Source organism: Mus caroli, unplaced genomic scaffold (genome assembly GCF_978045245.1).
Source record: "Mus caroli unplaced genomic scaffold, Mus_caroli_1 scaffold_1, whole genome shotgun sequence".
In the NCBI taxonomy this organism is placed as follows: Eukaryota; Metazoa; Chordata; class Mammalia; order Rodentia; family Muridae; genus Mus; species Mus caroli.
The window spans coordinates 163515343-163542792 of NW_028227256.1; the positions used below are offsets into that span (position 1 = coordinate 163515343).

At 46.4% G+C, this 27450-nt stretch overlaps 2 protein-coding genes across 14 annotated transcripts in view; one reads left to right on the plus strand and one right to left on the minus strand.

Annotated features, from left to right (window-relative positions):
• Positions 1 to 14302, plus strand: part of Cd247 (CD247 molecule) — a 70612-nt gene extending 56310 nt beyond the window's left edge. The window contains exons 2-8 of one of the 2 annotated variants that reach the window (XM_021167811.2): positions 7328 to 7431; positions 8557 to 8613; positions 9624 to 9704; positions 10644 to 10679; positions 11421 to 11477; positions 12006 to 12041; positions 13265 to 14302. In XM_021167811.2, the coding sequence (XP_021023470.1) occupies positions 7328 to 7431; positions 8557 to 8613; positions 9624 to 9704; positions 10644 to 10679; positions 11421 to 11477; positions 12006 to 12041; positions 13265 to 13330 (437 nt within the window). In that variant the 3' untranslated portion in view covers positions 13331 to 14302. The remainder of the gene's footprint in view (positions 1 to 7327; positions 7432 to 8556; positions 8614 to 9623; positions 9705 to 10643; positions 10680 to 11420; positions 11478 to 12005; positions 12042 to 13264) is intronic. The other variant, XM_029480108.2, reaches the window with a different exon arrangement.
• Positions 9743 to 27450, minus strand: part of Pou2f1 (POU class 2 homeobox 1) — a 147148-nt gene continuing 129440 nt past the window's right edge. For 9 of the 12 annotated variants that reach the window (XM_021167766.3, XM_021167748.3, XM_029480095.2 and 6 more), the window contains one exon: positions 16546 to 27383. In XM_021167766.3, the coding sequence (XP_021023425.1) occupies positions 27073 to 27383 (311 nt within the window). In that variant the 3' untranslated portion in view covers positions 16546 to 27072. Of the gene's footprint in view, positions 9776 to 16545; positions 27384 to 27450 lie in introns of those variants that run through there. The other 3 variants (XR_015048365.1, XR_003837230.2, XM_085842597.1) reach the window with 3 other exon arrangements.

Consider the following 27450-nt stretch of genomic DNA (forward strand, 5'->3'; position numbering starts at 1 on the left):
TCCAGCTTGATGACCTGAGTTCAATCCCTCCAACCCACATGGTGGAAAGTGAGAACCAACTCAGGCAAGGTGCTGTCTGACCTACGTGTGTGCGCTCATACACATATGCACGCACACAAACATGCATAAGCAGATGCAAAAATAATTTAAGATAAGCACTAAAACTATGAAGTAGCCCCAAATATGAAGCATGGTTACGTAAAACAACATTAACTATTACAACATTTGAGAAGCTATAGCACAGACTGAAGAAAAGCACAGCTTTTGTTTTGTTTTGTTTTGCTTGGTTTCCCACCCCCCCACCCCCCCAGGAAAAAATGTTTTGATTCAGGGTTATCGTAAGTGATAAACAGAAGACTTGTTGGAAGTCAAGCTGTTATTATACTTATAAGTGACTGCGTTTCAACATGACATTATGAGAGATTTTGATAGTTTTTCTTACCTTTCTGCACTTTTATAATGAGTTCATTTTACTTGAAAATAGAAAAAAAAACACAATCACAGAAAAATGTAAAAATATTGTGCAAACCACAATGTTAATGGAAATAAACAGAAAGGGAAAAAATCGCTGCCCACGCTCACTCTAAATCTAAGAAATAAAACAGTCCCTTTCTCTGCTTGGGATCTTTGTTACGGGAATGTGCGGTTTGTAGGTGGCAGTGACCAGGTTGGAAGCGTCATAACAGAACAGGAATACACGCATACATACGCTGTTGGAGGGTGGGGGGCCTGGGGCAACTTACAGCGGGGAGTGACATGTGGCACTTGTAAATTGTGGAGCGTTGCCTTGAAAGTCAGGGCCATCAGAGAAAATCAAGGAAAAGCTAGGCAGTGTGTGTCCTGACCTTTCAGTATCAGTATCTCCACCTCTCAGCCTCAAACAACTCCTCTGAGACCAGCAAGAAAGACCCCTAAGAGTAGAACTGAGTGGCATTTAAGAGCCTCTCAGAGACTCAGTTTCCCCAGTTGTAGAGTAAGAGTCATGGTGAAGTCTGCATAAAACTCACCCCTGGTTCTAGGCACAGAAGGAACCCCACCTAGTGGGCTGTCACAGATATGCCATGTGTCTAGCTTGCATCCTTCTTGCTGCAATGAAGGCTAAAGGCAGCAACCCCTGATGGAAAAGCCTGTGTGCCCCCATGCTGTGGTCAGTGGACTGGCACCAGGTCTGGCTCTGCCCTCCACAGTCACCCCCACCGCTGCTGCTGCCACTGCCTTCCTGAGAACACGTGACTTCCTGTTTTCTAAATTCTTAACCTACAATGTCACCTGTCAGTTGAGTCTGAGGTGGGGGTGGGGATGGACGTCAGCAAGACCCGGGGTCCCAAGCTGGGGCTCCAAACAGAGGAAGCTAAGGGGCTGAGAAGGTGACTGCTCTTACCTAGATGAGCCATATGGTCACCACAGAGGGCATTGAGTCCTTTGTACTGAGTGTGCATGGGGTCTGGAGGATCATAGAGTGGGGTGGGAGGTGGGGGTAATAGGGGTGGCTAGGTTGGTTTCATGGTCACATGGTAGCAGAACCAAGCCTTGGTCTCAAGCATTTGTCCTATAAACTAGACATTCAAAGACTGAGAAAGAGAGCTCTCCACCAGGGGTTGGGTGGGTGGAGCGCTTCGTATCCTAACAGTATGCAAGCAAAGGCTGGAAGGCTGGTCAGAGAAGTCTTTAGGAAGGCCTGGGGCTATTCAGATGAAAGGAGTCCCCTAGGCACTGGGACAAAGTGGAGCAGAAGGAACTTGGCTCCAGGGGCACTCAGGGACTTTCCAGCTCGGTGACCTTTGGGAGCCCTGTTCTTATCTGCGAAAACACAATTATCAACGAACCTGGTGGAATTGTAAACAATTGCACTGAATGTTAAACCAGACTGTGCAAGGAGAACGAGTTTTCTGAACTGTATGCAGAACAGCACAGGTGGGAGTCTTATTGTGGTTTGTGAAGCCAGGAGCCTTCAGAATGCCCGATGCCCCTCTACAATGAGCGTCTTCTATGGTCAGGTCCTCCATATCTATTGATGATCTGACTTCATCCACACAATGCTCTTGAAAGCCAGCTTCCAACATTGTGTGTTGGAGAGTCTGTCCAGCTTCCGTCCCCAAACCTAGCATGAAGGGGAGAGAGTGCCTGTCCTCTACTTTCTGCTGCCTGCACCTACAGAGCCTCTGTGTGACAAGGACACTGCTGTAGTCCTGCAGGGTTGGCACATGCCACTGTGCAGGGGTCCTCTCATGCACTTTGACCCCATTTGCTCTTCGGGCCCTGTGGTGTCAGTCTCACTAAGTCATTTTGGCAGGCAGAGGACTGAAGGCCAGGGTTAAGACAATTCTCAAACATTAAGCCAATGAGAAATAGACTCTGACCTTGACTAATTAGCGTCTTCCTGCCTCAGAGGCCTGCGCTCTTCCCTCATGTCTCTTGGCTAGTGGTACACCCCAGTGAGGAAAACCAGAATGAACCAACTGTTTTCCAGCACCCACTGAAAGGGAATAAATTGAGTGACGTATGTGGTCACACACGACTGTGACCAAGTATCCAAAGTAAGGGCTGTGGGTTTTCTGGAGCCTGCACTAAAGGTGAGGCCCCCCAGACTGTGGGCCGAGGAAGTGTCCAGAATCAGGCAGACACTCTAGCTTGGCCATTTGTTGGCAAGTGTTCCGGATGAAGTTACTTCAGTTTATCAAGCTGTGTACTGGGCCCCATCAAAGCTTTCTACCTGCTTTCTGGACTCCTCTCAGAGTCGAACTCTATCAGACACGGGGAGTCATTTTAACAGCAAAAGCTGTGGTCAGATGGTTTGAGGGAGTGGAGCAGATGCCCAGCTTCTCAACTGGATCTGCTGGAAGAGTTAGGTGTGGGGACACAGCGGAGTGTGTCAGCAGCTTTGAGAGGATCCTGCTTATTAAGACCTCATCCCTGTGGTGGGAATCAAGAGCCTGGCTGGGAGACACTGACAACAGGATGCACGTCACTGGAGGGATGAGACTGTTAGCACTCCCGTCTCCTCAGGTTGCCCTTTGATGTTCATGTGTCATGGCACCTGAACCAAGGCTCTTGTGAGGGTGACAATTCAGGGATGGCTGTGCTCTCTCTTGCTAAGGACATTAGTCTTTGAACTGATGGGTACTCTGACAGATGCTCCTTGAGCTATCACTAGCTACCCTGGGGACCTCCACAGAGTCTATTCCAGGTGTCCTGCCACAAGGCAAAGACAACAGCTTTTTACCCATGGGCTTAAAAGTGAAAAAGAAGTGCTCTTGCCAACCAGCATTATGAGAACAAATCAGGTCCCTCACCTGGTAAGTCTAACTATCCGTACTCCTCCATCACCAAGAGGATAAGTAATATTACTTCCTCTATAAGGAGAGGAAATAGAGGATAAAGATGGCCAGAGCCAGGAGCATTGCAGCCTCGCCTTGGAGCAGAGCATGAATGTGCTTCTCAACCCGGCTGGGACATTTTCTCTTGTGCAGATGGTCTGGCTGCATAGCTATAGAAGGCCACATTTCTCTGTCCATGCTCTGTATCAGCTCTGTTGGATTCTGGATCTCTCCAGCCAGTATTGAAGTCCCCCTACTCGGGCCCTAGCCCACAGTGGTTAAGTCAACCTCTCCAGGGAGCTTGGGAGCCCATCCTAACAGGCAGGCAGGCAGGCAGGCAGGCTGGCTTACCGGTCTGGGGCCCTAGAACTGTTAATTGGCTATTGGGTTTTCTCTCATATGCTGGAGTTTTCCTGGGTGCTGGGATCTAAAGTACGGGTGGAGACCAAAGATAAAGTGACTTTTCCATTGTACAAGAAAGCAGCTGCCATAGCTGGCCCCTAGATACTTCCTGGGAAGCATCTGAGGGCTGTACCGGGGATGAGCTGCAGGAGAGAGAGAGAGAGAGAGACAGAGAGAGAGAGAGACAGAGAGAGAGAGAGAGAGAGAGAGAGAGAGAGAGAGAGAGAGAGAGAGAGAGACAGAGAGAGAGAGAGACAGAGAGAGAGAGAGAGAGAGCAGAGACAGACAGAGACGAGAACAGGGTGTGCAAATGGCTCAGGGTAGGAGCCGGTCAGGTCTCTGCCTGCAAGTAGGAGGGGACAAGGAAGACACTGGGATCAGACCATACAGTCACCACAAGTGACATCGTGAAGAGCTGCTGCTGGAATGGATGCCTGAACATCAGACACCATTGGCTTTATAGAGGATAGAAAACCTGCCACTTACAAGCCACCTGGCAAAGCATCCTTGTGATAGCCCTTAAGGCCTATATAAGCACTCCCAACATGTTTTAGGAACAGAGGGCTTTAGGCCCAGAGAAGTGAGGTTACCCTCTAGGACCACATAGCTAGTAAACGGGAATGGGGAACCGTGGAAGCCACCTGCCCCAAACGCAGCCTGTCTCCAGTTCTGCAACTCTTGGCCCAGAACCAGTGCCCAACAAATAGCTAATAAATTATGCGACTGACTTAGGTCCTGAGTTCTTGCATGGAATTTCCTGGGCTATCACTACATTCTTTAGGCCCACCTCTCAGTACACAGACTGTAGGGCTGAGGACAGGAACCATCCGTGCAAATCATTGGATTAATGCTCTATCCTTGCCAACCCCACACGTAGCACTTTTGTTGCTGGCCATAAAACTTGTGCTGCTCTTTACAGAGAAAGTGAGGGAACTTGTCCTGTTATTCATCTCTGGGGGGTGGGGGGGTGTGCCCAACTCCCCGCCTGCCACCTACCGTGCTGACTCTGCACAACACAAAGAAATATTTCTTCTTATTTGTTCTAAATTTACTGTCCAGTATTTTTTCTGTTCTCATTTCACACGACAGGCAGCTGAGTGATTTTCTCCTGGCTTTCTCTATGAATTTCAACCACCCGGTAAATCGCCACTGACATCTCTCCAACCCTAAAAGACAACAGCCACCCCAGCTTCTGTGGCCTTTACTGGAGGGCTGGCTTGCTTCTTAGATCATTATTAGAGCAAAGAGTAGCCTAGGGCTGGAGCCTATCATCTCCCCATCCCTGAACCGTACCCTCCTCTCAACTGTAGGAAATTTGAGAAATGCCTGTCTCAGGCAGGCATGGTGTTGGGGGTGGGGTTGGAGACAAAAGGAAAAAGATGCAGCCATTGGCTTACATTCTGAGAAGGGAAGTCTGAATCCAGAGAGCTATGTAGGGATCTAGGCTTTGCAGTCGCCACCATTCCCTGGCTGTCCCTGGAGGACTCAGGTTTCTGATTCCTGAAGGTGCTGGGCAGAGCAAGCAGAGGCAGTCCAGAGGAGGAGTCAGGTGAACGGAAAGTGGGTGTGGAGGGAATTAGAGAGCATCCTAAGGTTAAGAGAGCAGCGAGGATAAAGGAGGAAGTGTTCGGATATGGCTCAGTAGGTAAAGTGTTTGCCTGCCATGTGTGAAGCCCTGGGTTTGAGTCCCAGAATCACCAAGCACAGAGATGTACATCTGTAAATTCCCAGGACTCCAGATGTGGATGCAGGGCATTGCAAAGCCAAGGCTGTCCTTGGTGCTATAAGTTCAATGCCAGACTGGAATACATGAGACAGTTGAAGAAGGGACAGGGCGGTAATTAGTTCTTTCCAGTCTGGCCTGGAAAGGCAGAACATTTGTGGGGCTGCACTGAGTCCCACACTTTGAAGTGTCTTTGAGCGGGATTGAGTTGGTTTCTGAGCAGGGACCTGGGGCCAGGAGGGACCCTGGATGAGAGTTGGAGTTAAAAGCTGAGAACAGAGGGCTTTAGGGACATGGTGATGGGGACAGTGAGTGAGATTTAAGTCACCCTTCCATTGTATGTGGGAGCAGATGAGAGGGTTCCGGCATAGTCACTACCTGCCTGCTCTGTGTGCTTCTGGTGGCAATCTAGCGGGACCTTAATGATTGCGCTCAAAGCCATAAACACTGCACAGAACAGACACTGAAGACTTTCAACCTGTTTTGCAAAAGAGGCAGCTGGAAGGATACCTTGCCGGAACTTAACTGGCACCCATCCGCCTTACCCACTGTTGGCTAGCGTCCACCAGAGGGCGCTACTTGCTACTGGCGTTAGGCTGGAAAGCCTTAAAGATCTCTGCTTGTGTGGTTCTCAGGCAGGGCCAGAGGGAGGGTTTTGTGACACTGGGCCAGTTCTCAGATCCACACTTACCCAATGGGAGGGAGATCAGGATCAGTAATGTGCTCAGTTTGCTTGCTTTGTGTAATCTTTCAAATAGGAAGGCTACCTTCTATCTAACTAACGTATTTCCTTTCCTTACTCCCCCTGCCCTTCTTATCTAGAGAGAACCATACATGCTTTGAGTGTGGTTCGATAAACATCAGAAAGGCAGGAGGGGTGGCTCTGGAGTGAGGAGACTAAGTACAAGAGGCTCTAAGCTGAAACATGTAGTCTGCCTGGAACTTATGTAGCTCTGGCTGGCCTCGAACTCTTGCCTGTTCAATGATGGGACTACTGATGTGTACCACGATACCTAGACGTCACTGACAATGACTAGGTATTGAGATGATTTTACCCAATCATGCAATTTCTGAGCCCTACATTTGTAACCTCTGGAGTCTCTCCCTCTCTCTGTATAAAGGCCTTAGCTACCTAGGTACATTTCTGAGGTTTAGAATGTCATAGTTTATGCAAGAGCTTACTTACAGCGGGGCTTCCATGTCACCAGAGCAGAAGTTCTATGCACAGCCGTTTCATTTTTTCCTAATACTCCCTCATTCTTCCCAGCCTCTGTGGTTACATCTGGTACATTAGTTACATTGTATGCATAGGTGCACTCGTTACATCTGGTACATGTGGTTACATTGTATGTATAGGTGCACTGTTACATCTGGTACCTGTGGTTACATTGTATGCATTGGTGCACTGTTACATCTGGTACCTGTGGTTACATTGTATGCATTGGTGCACTCGTTACATCTGGTACATGTGGTTACATTGTATGCATTGGTGCACTCGTTACATCTGGTACCTGTGGTTACATTGTATGCATTGGTGCACTGTTACATCTGGTACATGTGGTTACATTGTATGCATTGGTGCACTCGTTACATCTGGTACCTGTGGTTACATTGTATGCATTGGTGCACTGTTACATCTGGTACCTGTGGTTACATTGTATGCATTGGTGCACTCGTTACATCTGGTACATGTGGTTACATTGGCCATTGCAGGCTGGGTTTCTTCAGACTGAGTGAGAGAGGTAGGTTGTGGTCTGTGTGAAGTCTGAGGACTGGACCTAGTGCCCATGTCATGATTACAATCTGTCACAGAATTGACCTGGGGTAGGTGGGATGTGTTCTTGCCAGATCCAGCATGCCTAACCAGTTTTCTCTCTTGGCACAGAGGCACAGAGCTTTGGTCTGCTGGATCCCAAACTCTGCTACCTGCTAGATGGAATCCTCTTCCTCTATGGAGTCATCGTCACAGCCCTGTACCTGAGAGCAAAAGTGGGTTCCCCTGGGCTCTTGAGGGAGGATATGGGTTCCTCCACTGGGAGGATGTGAGGGTATTTGGCATTGGAGAGTCTCAGGCCTGTTCTCTGCTTGGTGTCCATGGGCAAGGCAGGATACAACCAAGCGTGCACAGCCGGTTAGCAGAGAAGGCGGGGTATCCATCTGTGGCAGACAGAGCAGGTCAATGATCCAAGTGCTATGTGTATTATTGAAGATCAGTACCAGTGCCTGGATGTGGCTTCTGCTGGGAAACAGATGGCTTATACTGAACAGTTTAGGACAAGAAAGTGAAAGACAGACAGCCTCTTCTTAGGGCCTGCGTTTGAGCTGCTAATGGAGTCCATAACAGCTTTTCTCTCCAAGTCTTGATTTTCCCATTCTGGAAATAAGAATGGTGGACAGAGCATCAGGCATCACCTGGTGCCTGAAGCAGTGGGTTTTGTGGAAAGGACACATCTGGGGAGGTAGAAATCTCATCTTCCCAGGGCAATAGAACCCATTTCCTTTCTGGCATAAGATTTCATTTGAGGAAGTCTTACTTTATGATTTTTTAAATTTGGAAACTACACTTAGCACCAACTCTGGAAAATCCTGCAGTTCCCCTCAGCTTAGGTAACAGGTGTGGTTATATCGACTCAGGACACACAGTCAGGACAGTAAGCAAGCAAGGTGCTTCCCACTCAGGAAACAGCTGGGTGAGTCATGGTGCCCATGTACCAACTTAGTAGGAAGCTTTTTGTAGCCACTGTCTACCCTGAGGGTCCTCGGGGTTCCTGGAGGAAGGGAAACAGGAGGGGTTTCCTGGATCCCAGCAGGCAGAGGCGGAGAGCCTGGAACCTCTGCACACAGGGTGTGTGTGAGGTGGGGGAGGGGCAAGGCCTTTGCTTGGATGATTAACTTCTCTGAAGACTAAAGTTGTAAGCACTTTAGTCAGGTCGCAGGCAGGAGAAAGGACAACTGAGTTCAGAAAGAAGTGGCTACACTTTGGGCTAGTCACAGGGAGCCAACAAGGGAGTTTGTTATCATCAAGCATGGAGGGGCTGACACGCAGCTTTGCACTATAGCCAGTCCGATGGCCCCTTGGAGATGGTGCTGAGATTTTTCTCTGCTCTGTTGCAGTTCAGCAGGAGTCCAGAGACTGCTGCCAACCTGCAGGACCCCAACCAGCTCTACAATGTAAGTCCTCCCTTCTGCAGACCTGCCTGGAAAGCCTTGTCCTAGGACTTAGGGAAACTTCAAGGCCAGGTTCAGCTGTAGGTCTGGTCCAAAGCTATTGGCCTGGTGGCTGGGTGGCAAGTCTTTGAGCCTCGGGTTTCTAATCCTGACTGGAGCGGAATCCTGCTTGCCCCTCAGTGCTGCTATGAGGACGAGGAGCTTTAAGGATGAGATGCATGGCATGGCCCTGTCTCAGGAGAACTTTCAGTCACAAGCAATTTTGCAAAGGCAAGAGGCCACAGCACAGAGGGAAGGGTCCCACAGAAACGCAGTGGGGCTCTGGTCTGTGAGATTCCCCTCTAGGTGCCTCCATTTTGCATGCTAATGAAAGTGTATTATTAACTCTATTAGACAGATCAGCACATGGTGACTTGGGGGTTCCCACCATGTGCCAGCAAGGTAGCAGGTGTTTTCTGAGGCACTAGCTTGAAGATGAAGCAGTTCCCACCACCTTTCTTGCCTTGATCCATGCTTTAAAAAAAAAAAAAAAAAAAAAAAAGACATTCACTGGAACTGGAGAGACAGTGAAGGGTGCTTGGTGTTCTTGCAGAGGATGCAGCCTTGCACCTACTGGCTCACAAACATCTGTAACTCACGCCCAGGGGATCTGACGCCTCTTCTGCAGGCATGTGGTGCACAGGCATACATCAGGCACACACACATACACATAACACAAATAAAATGTAAAAATTACATTTGCTTTTTATTGTGCTTTGTTTGTGTGTGTGTGTGTGTGTGTGTGTGTGTGTGTACCGTGGTGCACACATAAAGGTCAGAGGACTTCTCTCCTTTTACCATGTGGGCCTTGGAGATTGAACTCAGATCTTTAGGCCGAGGCCAGTGCCTTCCCCACCCACATACCTCACTTCCCCTATGCTGCTTTGTTTCTTTTTGAGCCACCGGGTGGGAAACCAACTCCAGTTTCAGTCGATGTGACCCCATTCTCCTCAAGGTCCTGTTTCCTGTTCTAGGAACTCAATCTAGGGCGAAGAGAGGAATATGACGTCTTGGAGAAGAAGCGGGCTCGGGATCCAGAGATGGGAGGCAAACAGGTAGGGCGCTCCTCCGCTTCGGAGTGTGTGGGCTTCGAGGCTATAGCAGCAGGTGGGCATTCGACTCTGGCCTGGGACAAGAGAATGACAGACACTTGCTGTTGTGCCTTCCCTTTCTTCTTGGTTCCATTCTGCGTCAGAAGGAATCTCAGTACTCAGACCATCCTTGCCTTCAAGTCCATCTCCCCTCTACTGCGCCTTAGCCAGCACCATGTCACGATACACACAGGAAGGGCTAAGCCTGTGGAGAAGGCATTCTGGATTCTGAATACCCCTCTAGAACATGGCCACATCAGGCTCCAGGGGCCTGTGCCCTGTAGGGAGGGGAAGGGCTGGGAGACTCCTCTGATGCATGAGAGGCCTCTTAATAGCAAGACTCAGGACAAAATCCCAGTGTAAGGTCAGTGCTACTCAAAGCTACCCAGTGTCCTCAATGCTTCTGGTCAGACATGCCCACTCGGCCCTGACCTCTGAGTCCTAGGCGTTGCTAGAGGGCATGGCAAGAAATAAAATTCCTCACTCCTATTTCAGTCTCCAGCCTCAGCTCTTCTCCACGGGACCTGGAGGGTATGGGGAAGGGCAAAGAGTGGCCACAGAAACACTGAGGAGCACTGACTGACTACCTCTGAATGAGGTGACCCAGCCCATGTCTCAGTTTATGGTGCGTGTGAGGGTGTGAGAGAGCAAGGGGGCTGAGAGATCACCAGCAGACTAAGGCATGTCTAGGTGGGAGTGTGAAGTGTGTGTGTAGGTATGCGTTGTAGAGTCCCTGCCCAGAGATGGGTGGGGCGGACCAAGGGCGACCTGAGCAAGGCTTGGGCAATGTGGAGATTGATAGCTGAGCCATAGGGCGGGGGTAGTGGGCCAGGTAGCATGAGGCCATTACACTTGCCAGCCTGGATTCTCTCAAGTTCATCTCTGCACCTTTCTATTCCCCAGCAGAGGAGGAGGAACCCCCAGGAAGGCGTGTACAATGTAAGTATGGGAGAGTTCACCATTCACCCTAGACAGATGGAAGAGGGCTGGCAGAGGTGCTTTCTGTCCAGGCTAGTCCATGCCTTCCCTGGATGGCCATGTGCCACCTGCTGGTAGCTTTAGAACGTCCTCTTATTCTGGGCAGGGTCACAGCACCTCATTTCCTCTGTCTTTTTCTTGCTGTTCTGTGGGCCCTGAGCTTGTGCTTGAGGAACTGGGCAGAAGCTGCAGGCTACGCAGGGTAGGAGTGTGGAGCTGGCTTGTCTTGAGAGGACGCTCATCCCGAGGGCTGGAGTATTCTGAACACTTTCTCTCATTGTAAAGTTCACCCCCACCACAGTGGTGTGAAACTAGTTTCAGACCACCAAGGTGCTCCTTGCCGCTGTTGGTATACCACTGCGATTGGCTGATCCACAGCCTGTGGTATCAGCTATGAAGAGATGGCTTGTTCAAATAAATGACTCTTTGCTCCCCCCTGAGCCCTTATATTGTCCAATCTCCCTGTCTTGATTTACAGTTCTAAATCCCATTTTTCTGCATCTAATGTGAATCGCTCAATGTATAGAACCGGTAGATCAGGGAAGATTTCAAAGTCAGGGTTGTGGGCAGCAATGTTTGTATGCCTAAGGCTTGGAGCCCTGGTAACTGGAGCCTGGCAGCCTGGGCATCCGGAGGCTTCTGAGGGAATGCTCTCTCTGTGTTGGTTAAGAAGAGACTGTGTCACCTCTTCTCTTCCTGTAGGCACTGCAGAAAGACAAGATGGCAGAAGCCTACAGTGAGATTGGCACGAAAGGCGAGGTGAGCGCTGCTCTTCCTTGAAGCCCTAGGCAGGCAGGTTCCTTCTGGCCTTTCAGATACACCAGCCAAAGTCTTCCTTTCCCATCCATTCCTCCTTCATCTAAGAAAAGCCCACATGACGGCAGCCATGAGCATAGGTACCGCCGGACAGTACATGGGACTAAGGATGGACTGAGGTGTCAGGTCTCAAAGGCAAACCTAGAGCCTGTGCTAAGCCCTGCTGGAAGCGGATTGAACCTTTTCAATTAGCATTGCTGTTTATATAGTACTGTTGTGTGCTTACTGCATGCTGACATGGGGTTCCTGGGGGGAATGAAAGTGTATGGCCCCTTCTTTATTGATGATTTTGTAAGAATTTGAAAATATCTAGGCTAGAGCATTGAGTTCTGAGTAGGGGGCCCTGGGCAGTGCTCTACCAGGGAGAGGGGTTGGTTGCTGGTTAGGAAGCCATCCCTTCTGATCCCTTGAGGAGGGGCATTTGAGCAAGGGTGCTACTACTGACTCTCTTCCTCTCTAATCTCCTTTCAGAGGCGGAGAGGCAAGGGGCACGATGGCCTTTACCAGGTGAGAGTGGCCGGCGCCCACCCTGGGCGGCACAAAAGGGGTAGAGCTGAAGCTACTGTAGTCTGTTGGTGGTGGCACAGGCCTTTGTCAACAGAGAGGACACGCAAGCCCAGGGCACACAAGTGGGCTGGAGGTCACTCCACGGCCACTATGGCTCTCCGGCTTGGCTGAGATTCAGCTGTGGAAGCGACACATCATTTGTATATAGCAGACAATAGCAGCTATCTACAGAGGTGGGAAGGGAGCCCCAAGAGGTGCAGGCAAGAGACAGATAAAGGATTCTCTACAGCTGACTGTTTCCTTTGCCTCCTGGGTTTAGTTCTGCTCCCCCCTCCCCAATCCCAAGACTAAGAGTGGGCAGAAAGGCTGGGCAGTGGTGGCGCACGCCTTTAATCCCAGCACTTGGGAGGCAGAGACAGGCGTATTTCTGGGGCCAGCCTGGTCTACAGAGTGAGTTCCAGGACAGCCAGGGCTACACAAAGAAACCCTGTCTCAAAAAACAAACAAACAAACAAAAAGTGGGCAGAAAGACTGAAGAAAAAAAAGACGTCAAAAGGAAAACCTTGTAATCAGGTGCCTGGTTTATGTAATTTATGCAAAAGACGTGCAGAGACCCTACTTTCCTAAAAAGGGCTCCCTAGTGGCTTCATCTTTCTTGTTGCTGGGTTTGCCTGAGTTTAGTAACATTCAATGCTGCTTTATTGGCAGCCGCAGGGGGCCGCCTTTCTTGTTCCTGGGATAGGGAGGAAGAGGCTCTCCAGCCAGACTGGGGTCAGCTTTGCCTGAATATACATACCACAGTGGCCAGGGCCTGGAAACTCCCGGAAAAGGACTGAGTTAAAGAGGGACCACTTTCCCTGTGACTAGTCTAGACTCTCTGTGGGTCCAGGTAGCAGATTCTCTGGCACCCCCGGGGTCCCAGCTCAGTGTGTGACATGGGGAAGCCACCTTCCTCTTTGGTCAGATGGGAATCTGATGGGCCCTGTGTGCTGCAGGGCACAGTGTCTGAGTTGAGAAAGTAGAGAATCAAGCTGGGAAAGACTTGCTTCAGTCATTTGTAGCAGGACAAAGAATGCATCTTTCTGTCAGCATTCTCAGGCAAGATTCCCACCTGGGACGTGAAGGGATCCTCTTGGGCTCCTGAAGGGACGGTGGATGAGCTACAGAGAGTAAGCTTGTACCTGTGAACTCCTGTTCACCCTTCTGTCACTTGCTTTCACCAGGGTCTCAGCACTGCCACCAAGGACACCTATGATGCCCTGCATATGCAGACCCTGGCCCCTCGCTAACAGCCAGGGCATTTCTCCTTCACGGGCTTCACCTGCTGATGTCACTTGTGAAGGACAGAGGACAAAGCACCCCTCAGTTTATTCATTTCACAGCCACCGTTTCATGAAGAGGATGGTTCTCTCACTTGCCACGTTTGTCTTCTTCAGTTCCAAAGCACTGAACACAGAATGTCACCCCTGGACACTCTAAAGGGAGAGCCACCCTTGCTCTTCCATCCCAGCCCTGCTCTTGGGTCTTCTGGCAGGCTCCTCTCCTTGCTGAGCCCAGCCCTAGCTAGGAGTTGGGGGTGGAGGGTGGGGCACTAACACACTCCCTCCTGCAGCTAGCTGAGTTCAGTTTGCTTTGTAAAGTCCCCAGAGAAGCCCCGGGTATTGTGTGTATTGTTCTATGGGTATTGACTCGCTTCGCTCCTGCTGTAAATTTGGCTTCTGTTGTCATACTTTGCAGTCTCGAGGTAACATGTAATTAGGCCACATTGTGAAAGGCAGAGAGGCAGGTACAAGGGAGTCCAGGCAAATGCCAGCCAGAGGTGGCTCAAAGAAGGGAAGCAACACACAAGGTAGGTTCCTAGCCACAGGGGAACAGTAACAAGGGGCCTCTTTCCACCAAGAGAACTTTCCACATCTCCCAACCTTTGTGCCAGGCACTCCAGGAATGGTAAGATGTCTTACCTTCATGAAGACCATGCTTTTAAGAGTGCAAATAATTTGTGTACAAACTGACACAGAAAATAGAATGGGCCATTACCGCCAATGACAAGGGAGCAAGAGAAAAGGGAGCAAGTCCTGCCTTCTTCCAGGAACTCGGTTCATCCCTGTTGGGTGGCAGGAAGACCCAGCCCACCCAGGTCTGCAGTGTTCTCAATGACAGTCAGTCAGTGGATGGCAAGGTCATTGTGTCATTAAAGTGCCTGTACCCATGGATGGGGAGCCCTCTGATCTCCTGGGTTTTTAATTTATACCAGCTTGCTATTTTGCATAATAAACGCTTTGCTAAAAGTAATCTTTGAAGCCTTATTTGAGTGGTGAAGCCTGGGGTAGCAATGCAGACAGGAACACAGAAGGCAGCCTCTGCAGAAAGTGATGTTAGATTCAGTTAGGAACGTGCAGGGCGCAGGGGGCAGGGGTACCAGTGCATGAAGCTGTCCTGAAGGTTCTCTTTAATGCATGAGGTAGTGCCTGTTGTAGGACGCTGGCATGAGGCTGGCTTTGGGCTACCACACAGGGAAATGTCCAGTAAAAGAATAGGGACCTGGCCTGGTCTTATGACTGAACCGGAAGAAGATGGTGGAAAGGCGTCCTGAGGCGAACTTCACTTTGAGCGCAGGGGAACTTGGCAGTAATACCGAGCAGAGCATTTAGGTGTGCCTGGCAGCTGCCATGGCCCTCACACAGGGGTGGGGAGTGGACAGCAGTATTAGGTCAGCTTCCTTCACCAAAGGTGACCTTTACCTTAGTAGTGCCTTCTCTAAGTAGAGCATCTCTACTTAAGAGTTCCCAGTTCATCAAGCCCAATTAATGATAGACAAAAGAATAAAATTTGTACATTGGCTTTATAAACAGAAATCCAAGGCTGTTTATTAAAAGGCCTTGAAAATTAGCGATCCCAACACCAATATTACCAGCATAAATAGAAAGGCCTTCTATGTAAACATTTCTGGCAGGGGCAGTTCACTCATGTTTAAGCCTGAGGTTGGGGTCTTTAGGCAGAATGCACCTAACATCCAGGCCTGTTCTAGGCCTCAAGATCAGCTAAGTAGATATGGCCGGAAAATAAAAATCTGACCCAGTTCTGTTACGAATATTCTCTTAGGCAAAGGGAAGGGCTGGCAGCGAGCTGCAATGTACCTACGGAGAAAGCAAGCATTGAGAGAAACTGAACAGATGTGGTCACAGAATCAGAGTTCCTGGGGAGGGGTGCTCGAGAGTCAAGGTGACACTGGCGGCTTCTGGAACAGCCTGGACTCCTGCCTTGCCCGAGGCCTGGCAGTGAACTCTTTCCTGGTCAGTCTTTCATTCTGGATACCACTAGCTGTGAGATACAGAGGACTATCACTTGTTTCAGAGGGTTTCACACATGTTAAACATAAGTAGTTTTATTTCATGGTTACAAATGTAAAGACATGTCTAAAAAAAGGGGGGGCTGGAGAGATAGCTCAGTGGTTGAGTGCATGTTGCTCTTGCAGCGAGCCCAGGTCTTTGGAATGAGAGAAGGCTCTTTACAGAGAGACTCTTTACCAATCCCGTGGGGAGCTCTGCTTCCTATAAGGCCTGAGAAGCATCTAGAATAAAGCTACTTTCTAAAAGGAGGCTAGGAGGGCCAGTCTCACCTCTTCAGAGGGATAACATACGTTTGCTTACTAGAGTCATTCTTAACCAAGAAGGTGCTGTTATCTTTACCAAAGAGAATGTCAAACTTTTGACATTACTTAAAAAAATAACTCTACAGACTTACATATAAGACATAAATATTAGAAGGGAAAGGAAAAATTTCATTTAACTTATGAGCAGAAAGGAGAACCCATAGATCTTTTGGCTTTGACACTCTGCCATTTTGAGATGGGCTCTTGTTAGCACATGCCTGTCAGAGGCACTTCCCAAAGCTCTTCAAAAGCTTAAGACTTCTCTCTGTGGGCAATTCTAGGATTCTACTTTCCTTATGACATCAGAGCAGCAGATGTTAACTTGTCTGGAAGGCAGGAGCTTAGTTATGCAAACAGCAGGACCAAGGGCCCATCCGGGATGTGCCACCTTCAGAGGATCCTCTCCCACCACTCCACCACTCTTGGTTCAGGGCCTGTCAGACAAACAACTGAGCCTGGAGAGTCAAGTTCAATCCCAGCAGAGAGACAGACAGACAAGACACACACACACACACACACACACACACACACACACTGAAGGATCAGTCAAGGGCCTTTGTGTTTGACCATACAAAGCAGTCAGCTCTGAAGGAGACCATTGCTACTCAACTCAGGGTTCCACTAAATCCAATTGAGGGTCTAGAGAAGGGAAACAGTGGCCACCGCTCACTAAGGAAGCCAGGAGAGGTACAAGACTAAGGTGCTTGCTTAGACTCCGAGATTCCCAGGGAGAACGGTGGGGAGAAATGTTTTGGAGGGCCTGTGTAAATATCCGTACAAATGCTTGTGGAAAGCACCAGAACACCAAGGCAGTAACCTCACAGAGACACAGACAATGTGAAAACACTTGGAAAATGGTTTAATGTTTTACAACAGAAATGGGAACTGTACAGTTACAGTAAGTTTAATATATATAAAAAATTACAGCAGACAAATGCATCTACATAAAACCCACCATTTCATTCTGATTCACTGGCACCCACACAATCTCTCCCAAGCCCTAGCCCCTCTGGTGGTCCCCAGGGGACTCACATAAAGGGCACTTTTTAAAAAAGAGACAGCACTTCTCACAGTCACCACTTCCCCAGGCCTCAGGAGCTATCCGCTAAGCCCGGTTAGTAGAAGTGTTTGGGTTTCAGGTTTTCCAAATCAAGAAAAACACATTTCCCATGGGCACAGATAACAGGGCCAGTGCTCCGAGCTATCAGCTGAATCTTATAAAATATCCCCACTGAAGGGGAAATGGCTACAGACGCTCTGGGGCAGTGAGGCTACACAATAGCCACCCAGACTGCAAAGTCATCTTAAGGAGAAATGTCAGAGGACACCCAATAAACTACCCAGGAACGGCTGCTGCTGCTGCCTCATTAAAGCTGCTGGGCAACTCCGGAAAGAATCATGTACATCATGTTGAAAGTTTCCACAAAGAAGAACTCAAAACTCACATTTTAAAATACATAAAATAACATATTTTGGGAGGCCAAGGTGTCAGTTCCCTTGTGTTCCTCCCTTGACAACAGTGGAAAAACACCCCTGAATCAATATTAATTAAAAAAGTAGGAAAAAACAAGTGGGGAAGTTAAGATATTTAAAGACAGAAGCAAACATCTTTAGAAAACACAATCACTGTCTCTTTAAAACCAGATCCCAGCTGGGCAGTCGTCAGTGCCTCCACACTCTGTGGACACTGGTGGAGATTGTTACTTAATAGTATGTACACTCAGAACCTCTCATTTTTATATGAACACCTAGGCAGTGAAAACTGTTATGTTAATACATACAGACACACCCAAAACATACAAAAATACTATTATTTCAAACTACCAAGAATAGGACAGCGCAGTTATTTCATGCGATGACTTTAAGAGCATTACACTGAAACAAACAAGAAGTTAAACGACATTTTTTTTTAATATCCTGGAAATATACCAAAATATACATCTAAGCTTTGGAATTACTGAGGTTAGACTAATGCAAGTGCCGGATAATCGTACTTAATACACAAGTCTAAGGTTCTGCAGGAAAGAAATTGTCTTTGGTATCTGCATCAGGCTAGTATTATTAACATTTGGATTTTGCTTTGGGATAGAGCTTGTATGACCCTAGAACCAAAACCCCCCTCCCCCAATCAACTGAGATTAAAAAGATCCATGTAAAAATTTCCTTCATTTGCAACCCGCAACCCACCCACCCCCAAGTTAAAAAGTCACAGGCGTCTACCTAGCACAAAGGTTATGAAATACAATGCATAGTTGCACAGTGGTGCTGCAAAAGGAAACAAAACTGGAAACAAGATAAAAAGTTTGACAATTGTTTTGCATGTTTCCTCACAAACAGGACAGCCACTTCCAAGCAGTTTGGGAACAGAAAAGAGAGAGAAGGCTCAGAACTCAGAAGGACCCTTGGGTTAAGACCCTGCCCCAAAGGTGAAAGCACCCAGCAGAGTAGCCAATCCTGTGCCAGCGTCTTCAGCATCCTCACTCTGTGGAGTCCATGGCCACCCAGTAGCAGCTCCCAGCTCTAAGGCCCTGTGCTCAGCTCTGGTGATGACCCTGGCTGCTGTCACATGAGTTGTGGTGCTGATGGGACTTTCATTTTGAAAAATCTGATGTTCCAATTTCTTTCTTGCATGCTCTACTCAGAAGTGAGCAAAGGCCAAAACTCCTGGGCATGCATCTGAATGAATCTCTCAACTTAGAAAAGACTTGCCTGCCCTTTTGAGCTGGCTAGGTGTCCCCACCTACCCTTTGGCATGCCTCCAAGTGCCAGGACGCCACAGACTGCATTGAGGCTGAAGACTTCCCTTTTCTTTGGTTTTTTTGTTTGTTTTGAGTTTATACAATCATTAAGAAATCTTTGGTTTTGGCTGGAAATGGAAAAACAAAACAAAACAAAGAAACCACCCGCCCCTGGCTTATAGCAGCAGTATTATGACCTGACCTGGCTGAGCTTCCCCCCACCCCCCAACTTTGGGGGTGGAAATTGCAAGTTAAGAACTACATTCAAAGAAAACGTTGAAAGGGCCGGAGAAGCAGCTTCCAGAAAGCCCGTTGGATATAAGATTGTCAAATAATAATAACTATTATTATAATATATTAATAATAAACTTAAATATTTGGAATTCTTTTTGGTCATGTCACGCAGGAAACAAGTGAAATGTGTAGCTTAGGTCAGCTTAAATGAACCTTCATGTCCTTTCTACCAAGTCCTGGTAATGAGCAGAACCCCAAGGCTTCAGAGGGGAAAGGTCAGCCTTGAGCCCACTTGGAAAAGCAAGGACAAAAGCTGCTGTCCATCCAGCAGTTTGAAATACAGGGTGGATGGGGAGAAGAGAGCTGGCCGTCCTTGAAGGCAAGGTGGTAGGGACATGGTAAAGGACCTGTGAGGACCCCTAGCAACAAAGACAAACAGGAGATTGCAATTTGCCCTCAGTTTCTAGTAGCTTAAAAGCAGAGACATTCAGAGGCTTTGGGATAGTCCCACCCCGGGCGACAGGTCTTATGATGCTATAGGCCAGAGTTTAATGTGGCTGAGAAGAGGGAGGGCAGACTTGGCAACGCTGTAGGGTTGAGAGGAAGTTAAAGCAAGTTACTTAGAGTTAGAAATGAGGTATACGACAGCTCCTGGACAGGCCACGGTGGGCAGAAACCACCACTCTTACTCACCTAGCCTTCACTACCACAGAGGAGAGCAATGGCTGAGGGCCACTCTAGGGGCAGGACACTTCCCTCAGTGAGCCCTCCTGTGGACTGAGTAACGCACACATTCCCATGGAAGCAGAGGTAAGCAGTGGGAAGAAGTCTTCCTTTCACCATTTACCATCTATATTGTAGAATGTCAATGTTGTAATATGGTCAGGGTCTTGTTGAACACACTACCCCTACTCCCACAGTTTGCAACTTTACATCTAACCGGGCTAGCACTAACTAGTTCATATCACTCTTACAAAACATGTGCCCTCTGCAAACGCATGTAGGAATAGAACCCAGCCAGCCTACCACAGTGCTCCTCAGAGACACTGTCATACCCGTGTGAGAACATTTTGTTTCCTCCTGTAGTTCTTAGACACTCTCTGGGCTAGATGGGCATTGGCTGTCTACTTTTCTCTAACAAGATCACATAAAGATCTCCCATGCAGATGCTGCACTGTTGGAACTGCACTGTCACCAGCTGCCTGCAGACCTTGGGATGTAGTGATCAATAGCACTGCCAATTTAGCAAAGAAGCTTCAAGCTGCTTTTGTGAGGTTGTGGCTGTTGCAGTGATGAACAACTTTGCGGCAGAGCTCAGCTCCTCCCTCCTCCTGTACATTAGTTTGGAAAGTTTCTTAACTTTCTGACAGGGTTCTGGATTTGAACCAGGACGTGGCAAGGGTGGTAGAGCCCTGTGCAGCGTGGGCAGACTCAGGGATGCAGAAAGATCATAAACTGTTTCCCTCCCTGAACCTGGGAGCGTCCCTTTCACAGCTGAAATGGTGTTCACGATGCACACACTGCTTCTCACAGCATTTGTTTCCGTGCTCTTATCTTCAATATCCCTATACCATACAAACCTACCTAATGCTTAGAAAAAAACCACACAGTACTAACACTACTTACATAATGTCAGAATGATAACAAGGAAAGCTTTCATGAAATTAGCAACCTGATCACGGTTGTGGGTCTTTCCTCTCTCACTGTCTGTTTATCTAAAGCCTGCTGACACAAGAAACCTCTTAGCCTCCCAGCAGCCGTATCCTAACACACTGTGCAGCAAAACAGCTCTACAGGAGAGGAAGGAGACATCACTCGGCTGTAGTCTGCTCTTCCTAACTAAATCCTGACTGGTACTCCAACAGGTTGGATGGCCTACTTTATTGGTATGAACTCGATAAAGGTAAGTAAAAGTTCTACTACTGTTTTTTGCACTCCAAGTTTCTTTCTCAGCCAGAGCATCAATGTTATGCTGAGCAACTCTACCAATCTCAACTGAGCAGCAGGGAGGAACAAGATCAATCTCTTCCTAAAGCTAGAGTAACCAAAAAGACATCTTCCAAAAGGGAGGAAGGGGTGAGGCCGATGGGGAGAACAGAGATGAGACGAAGCTTTCCAACCTCAGCGTTTGCTCTATGGCCTTTGAGTGTCTGGAAAACTTAAGGAGAAGCAATGGTTTAGCTGTGTCTTTGGTATCAAAATCAAATCCCACTCAAGTTCTGTGAGATGGGACATGCTAAAAAATTAGTTCTTGAGATATAGTTTACATTAGAACTCAGAGAGCCAAGAAAGTCTGTCCCAGACAGAACAAGGGCAGAAAGGTTTTTAATTTTTTCCTAAACCAACATAATTTCTTATTCACATTTCCCAACAGGAAGAACAACTCCTTCTTCCATCTCATCACCCCGTCCTTCAATGCCCTGCCTTAGTACAGGACAGGGTTAGCTTTCGACTTCTTGGCTTGGTTTTCTTTTGTTTGTGTTTTGGTCTAGACAAAATTATCCTTGGTATAAGAAAAGGAAATAAAGTTTTAAAAATGTTGGGCTACTACTAGCACAGCAATCACTAACATGACAAAAGATGACTCATTTCATGTTAATTTTCCTAGCTCAAGATACATCACCCACCGCTCCATTCCTCGGTTCATATGAAAAGACGTTCATATCTGTCTTTTCATCTGCACACCTGGACATTTGCACACTCTTTCTTTGCCTAAGCTTTAGCTATGTACAGAGGTAATGGATCATCAGGAGAGCCTGGCAGGTCTTGGGGCAAGGGCATGACAGCCACCGACAGGGAGGGTTGTAACCTGTCCCTGGGCATCCTGAACCTACTGGATACCCCACACATCACCTGCACGGTTCTGCATACTGTGCTGCATATCAGATCACAGAGAGGCCTCAAACCCCCAACCCATTCATAGGGAATATCAAGTTTCCTTTGGCAAGACAGATATAAAGAAAAACAAATACACACAAGCAATATTTTCCTTCTAACATAATCAATTTCTCCTTTCTCCCAACCCAACCCTCCCTAACTCTATAAACAGGATCCCAAATACATACAGCATCAATCATGTTTATCAATCATAATAAACATTAGTTCAACTAAATACTACAGCTAGAATTATTTCCACTATTTATAAAGTTTTTTCTTATACTTATTTGGTTTTTCAGTCTAAAACCAGTTCTGTAACAATGCTAAGCTATGCTGAGGTATTTTATGAAGGTGCCAGAAGCTGTTCCCCACGAGCATTATTCTCACAGATTAAGGTACCACCACTCAAAGGAATAAGAGAAGGAAAAGAGACAGAGAGATCCAGATCACTGAATTGACACGTGATATACTCAAGTTTACTGCTTCCAGCAAAGGCCAAGAGCAGAAGGGTCAAACTAAGGAATTGGTTCATGAATAGAATGATGGTCGGAAGAAACCCAGTTCACAAATCCTATCATGCACCAGGTACGAACTGGACAAATGCTGAGGAAGAGGTTCCCTGACCACCCCGGTAGAACCTTACACCTACTGTCCATTGGTGAGTTAGAGGATGAGGCAAGGATTATTCCATCAACCTTTAATAATCAAAGGACCTTATTTCCGCCTTTTCTATTTATGCTTGTGTGTGCAATCCATGCAAACCTGTGGAACAGTGTCTTATTCTCAGAGGAATGGCAAAGAAGAATTGCTTTTCTTCTTCAAAATCAAAATATTAGGGAAGTCTTATTTTTACAAGTATCTGAAAATGACTTCAAAATAATCATGGATCTCTTTATATGGACAACATAACATGGTAAATACTGTTCTTACCCACAAATGAAAGTGAACTCATAAGAGTTATAAATAAATTACTACATTAGTTTCTGCCCACGTGTACAATTATGGGTTTCAGGTCTTTTAAGTATTTTCCTTACAGTAGTATGGGTAGTTTTAAATGTTTACAGTTCTAATAGAGTTTGAGGAGTAAGTACACTTTATGTTCATCAACTCCAGAAGTCAACGTAAGGTTTCTGTTCAAGCTCTCTTGCTGAGCTGCTGAGGCCCTTCCTTCTGTCTCACCACACACTCAGGTTATAGACTGCTCTGTGAGTTCCTCAGGGCCAGGGCCAGCCCAGGCTGCCAGCAGGACACTGTCTTCTGCACACTGGGGCAGCATTTCTCCCCTCTTGGGGAAGAACAGAAAATAGATGTCTCTTTGTCTTGGTCAAGAAAGATTTGTGAGGATGACATGGCTTAAGAAGAACTTCAGACTAGGAATTATAGTCTTTTTTCCTTACATAATATCCCTATATTTACAAATGTACCTGGCATTTCCAGCAAGTTATATGTTAATAATGACTGAGCTGAACTGAAATATTGTCAAGCAAAAACCTGTGCTTCTGGATAGTGAAAAGATTATTTCCCCTATCTTTCTAATAATTGAAGAATAGATAATAGACACAATAATATTAGAGAGGTATAATTGTGCTTTTTTCCTAAAACAAATGGATGATGATATAGAACATATTGGCAAGATGATCACACCTAAAACCTTTTCATTGATATCCCTTTTAAAATTTCTAATAAAGCTTATGAAATATAAATAGGCTGGTCCTCCACAAGATGAAAGCTGGATTCCTTTGGTTCTATTTTGGAGTAACAAGTTACAGAAACAGGACAGTGCTGACCTTTCTGACAACACATTAAGGAAGCAAATGGCTAGGAATAATGTTTCCTCATTTTATGGAGCTGCCTATAGGGCTTCAGAGACATCCAAGGTAACAGAGCACTTACTATTCCTACAGCAGTAAGACTGCTCTTGTGAGAAACCTTATAGATTTTTCTGTTGTCATTTAGACTTACACAGGAAATAAATAAAGTTTATGCCAAACTGCATTGCTTAAACAGGATTAAACAATTACATTCACTACTCTCCAGGGAGGGCCCATTATCACAGGCAAATATAGTATCCCCTAAAATGTATTTAAAATTAGTCTTTGGCTTACTATGTGTTAACTAAATTTAGGGATGAAATAAAGCAAGCATAAATATCAAGGGGAAGAAAAGAAGAATGAACTAACAGGTTTAACAACCTGTTTATTCAGGAAATGTAGAAACTCAACTGTATGTGTCTTTTAGTCACATAACCTATACTCTTTCATAAAAGGCAGCTGAACGTTTAAGTCTGAGTACTTTACCTTAGAAGACAGTTGTCAGTTTAAAAAGCATTTGAGATCATTAAAAAAAAATGGTATCAAGTAAAAACTACCCAAGGGTTTGTGTATAGTAGGTTAACAGACCATTTAGAGATGGTCACGGAAGGTATTTTAGCCTGAACACCCACCAGAAAGCTTTAGTAGTGTTTCATGTATACATATGTATAAAGTACCTTTCATTTTACAATTTAATTTTAAACACATGAAAAAGGGTAGGGAAAAATTAAAGTTATCTTTATCTAAAGATCCTTTTCTTCTCAATACAGTATTTATGCTGGTTTTAAAGTCTATCCTCAAAAAATGAACTACATAAAAAGGCAGCAATCCTTTCTCAACCCACTAGAGACTACAGAGGAAGGATTGACAAAAACGTAAAACTTAGTATCATTTTAAAAATCAAAGTCTGTAGGGGACTCTTATTTGGGAAAAAGATCCTTTTAACCACGTAAGACGAAACAGTCCCTCTGCCCTCCTTAGTCCCCGGGCCAGAGCCTCTTGGGACTCTCTAGTTCCTTTGGTAGCAATTCTGGAAATTAATGCTATAACTGCTAATCTGTCTGGTAGGTAACCAGCATTTCTCTCCCTGAATTCTTCCTAACCTCCTCACTTCTGCTAGGGCAGAAACAGTATCGACAGGCCTAAAACCATATGCAGACTGAGGTTAGAGTGTTAAGTCAAGACGAAACATTACATTAACAAGAGAGAAAGGCTGGTGGGGAGGGAGAAGTAGTAACTGGCACGCCATCCTATTTACACACTGACTTAAACAAACTAGCTAAAATCAAGGTAATGTCTGCCCAGAGGATATTACAATTTACCAACATAAAAGATAAAAACAAGCAGCAACTTTCACATAAAATTAATCAAGAAAAAGGAGTAAGAATTGTCAGTAGCATCTATCTCCTCACTGTGTCTGAACTGCACATTATAACCATTAGTCCATTAGTACAGCAGCTGGCTAAGAATTGACTTTGGTTCAAGCTTAGTTTCAAAAACAAAACAAAACAAACAAAACACCCACACCATACAAAATAAGTGGATGAGCATCTGTGAGTTTCCCTGCTTGCAGTTCACTGATTTTTGGAGGGATTTTAGGAAAAGTTAAGGGTAAAAGAAATTATTCAGGGGTGAAAATTAAATACTCTGGGAAATAACCAAAAGGAACTAAAAAAAAATTAAAGGGGATCAAAATGTTTTTGACCTTTAATATTAATATGACCTTCTCCCAACTGAAAAACAACAAGAAAGGTACACATCTGTGCCTGTTACTGCCTCTCTGAACTTTTCTCTGCAGAGAAACAAAAGCACAGTTTCCTGTGGCATAAGCAAAGCAATCAGAAGTAGAGTCACTCCCAGCTCAAAGTGCAGACCACCAGGAACTGAAGCAAGTGCCCTCAGACGCCAAATGGGAACCTTTAACTCCAATAAGGGCAACTCAGAGCTTCACTGCAGTGATTCAGTCGTTTGTAAAAATTCTGGTACAGATAGTATAATAACAGGATATTGACAAATGGGGGAATTTAGTCTCTAAATTACCCTCATCCGTCTTCATCCATTTTCACAAGGTCTTCCTTTTCAATGGGCTCATTTATGTAGTCTAGAAACACCCTGAAAGCAATTACAGGAGCAAATCACTTTTTACATCAAATAGGAGATGCATGTCGTCATCAGATCTACTTAGCAGGGGCCTAACAAACCAAGAGACACTTGAGGCTGAGAAGTTCCTGCTCAGCATATCTCTGAAGTTCCACAGATCCCTTGCCCAGCCAGGAAAGGGCCTCTGTCAGTCAGGGGACTGAGGAGACTCTCAGGCTTGGAGAAACTTGTGACCCACTCAGTGGACAGGAAGTCTGTGACTCTCTAGAGAACGGTGGTACACTCACTCAGGCGCTTCATACTGACCTCTCTGGGATACCTCGTTAGTAGAAAACAGTTCAACAGAATTGCTTTAGAAAACAAGGGAGAGAATTGTTGCACAACTTCAGTATGCCAATTTGATTCTGACCAAGTAAATAAAAGGAAGTTTGAATGAAAAAATTTCATAAAATGAAAAAACAAACAAGCAAACAAACAAACACTAACAGTAGGAGCATTTTTTTTAAGAGATAAGAAATCAGGAGAGCCACCAAGTCAGGTGTCTGCAGTAGTCTTTGCTCTTCGGAACCAAACCCTGCCCTGCAACAGGCATAGCTGTTCCCATGGGAAGTAGAAGGAAGCATCACTGTTGCACCACAGGGTCTGGGCCTCAGGCTGCTCAATGATTCAGGGTGAGTGAGAGCCACGGTTCAGCAGGAATTCCTTCCTACACACAAGTGCTCCAAAGGCACTGCCTGATGGGGAGGGGCGTGTGTGAGGCAGAAGTGTTTGCACACACTGCCTTCAGCTTCTGCACCAAGCCTCTTGCATAAGTGGCAAAAGAAAATCGTTTTCTAGCACCTCTGTAAGAGTCACCAAGGATAAGGAAACCAGCACAAACATTCCCAGGAGTTAAGGACCTAAGTCTCCCTTCATCCCAAACCCTCCCTCCCCACAGCGTGGGAGCTCACTGAAACAGGATCCAGGAGCAAGAGATAAACATGTTCAATATATATAGATAGATATATATGTGTATAAACAAACAATATCAGAGATACAGTAATACAGGCCTGCCTAAATTGTACCAGTTAAGAAAGGAACCCCCAACACAATTGATATGATTATAAACACCTTGTTATGACTTAATGGTCTGTACAACAGACCTATAAAAATGATTTTTTTAAAAGAAAAAAAAAAACCCCAAAAAACAAAACAAAACAAAACAACAACAAAAAAGAAAGAAAGAAAAAGAAAAAGACCCCTTCCTCTCCTGGAACTGGTGACCCACCTTAGCTTGTCGTCATGACTGCTGGACATGGTAAGTAGGCCTTTCACTTAGTTTTGTCTGTTTTTGTTTCTTTTTTTTTTTTTTTCCTTTAAAATTTTTGGTTAGAAAGTTCTCCAATCCATGAAGCAATCCTGAAAAGACATTGTTTTATTATAAAATTAGGCAAATGCTGTCCTGTCTCCATTCTTTCCTTTTTCTGGTATGTGTAATTTTTTCTTCTCTCCATGTCTTCTTCCCCCTCACAACATGGTGGGAGGAAGCCAATGACAGGTGTCATTTTCTTAAGCAGCTGGTAGCCAGTCTATCACCCTGTAGTGAGGAAAGCCTGTGGCAACCCAGCTCTGTGCTCAGCTCACTGTGCCTTGGAGGCAGCTGTGGTGGTGGAAGCAGGCCCACTGGCAGAGGCGACTGTGAACAGAGAGCTCTGGATGGACTCAGTTGAGGCGGAGGAGACATGAAGGCTGGCTGTAGGTGCAGAGTTCCCTGTGGAGGCTGCGGCGGCGGAAACTAAGCTTACTGGGTTGCTGGTGAGCAGAGAGAGGTTCTGAGGGTTCAGGAACAGAGGTGCAGTCACGATGTTCGGGGCTCCTCCTGCATTGGCAAATACCAGGTTCCCAGTTGCATCCAGAGACGTGATTGGAAGAGAGCCACTAGAAGCAAGAGCTATAGACACAGAGCCCACAACGGGAAGAACATTAAACCTCATCCTGGAGAAGCCAGGTAACACAGA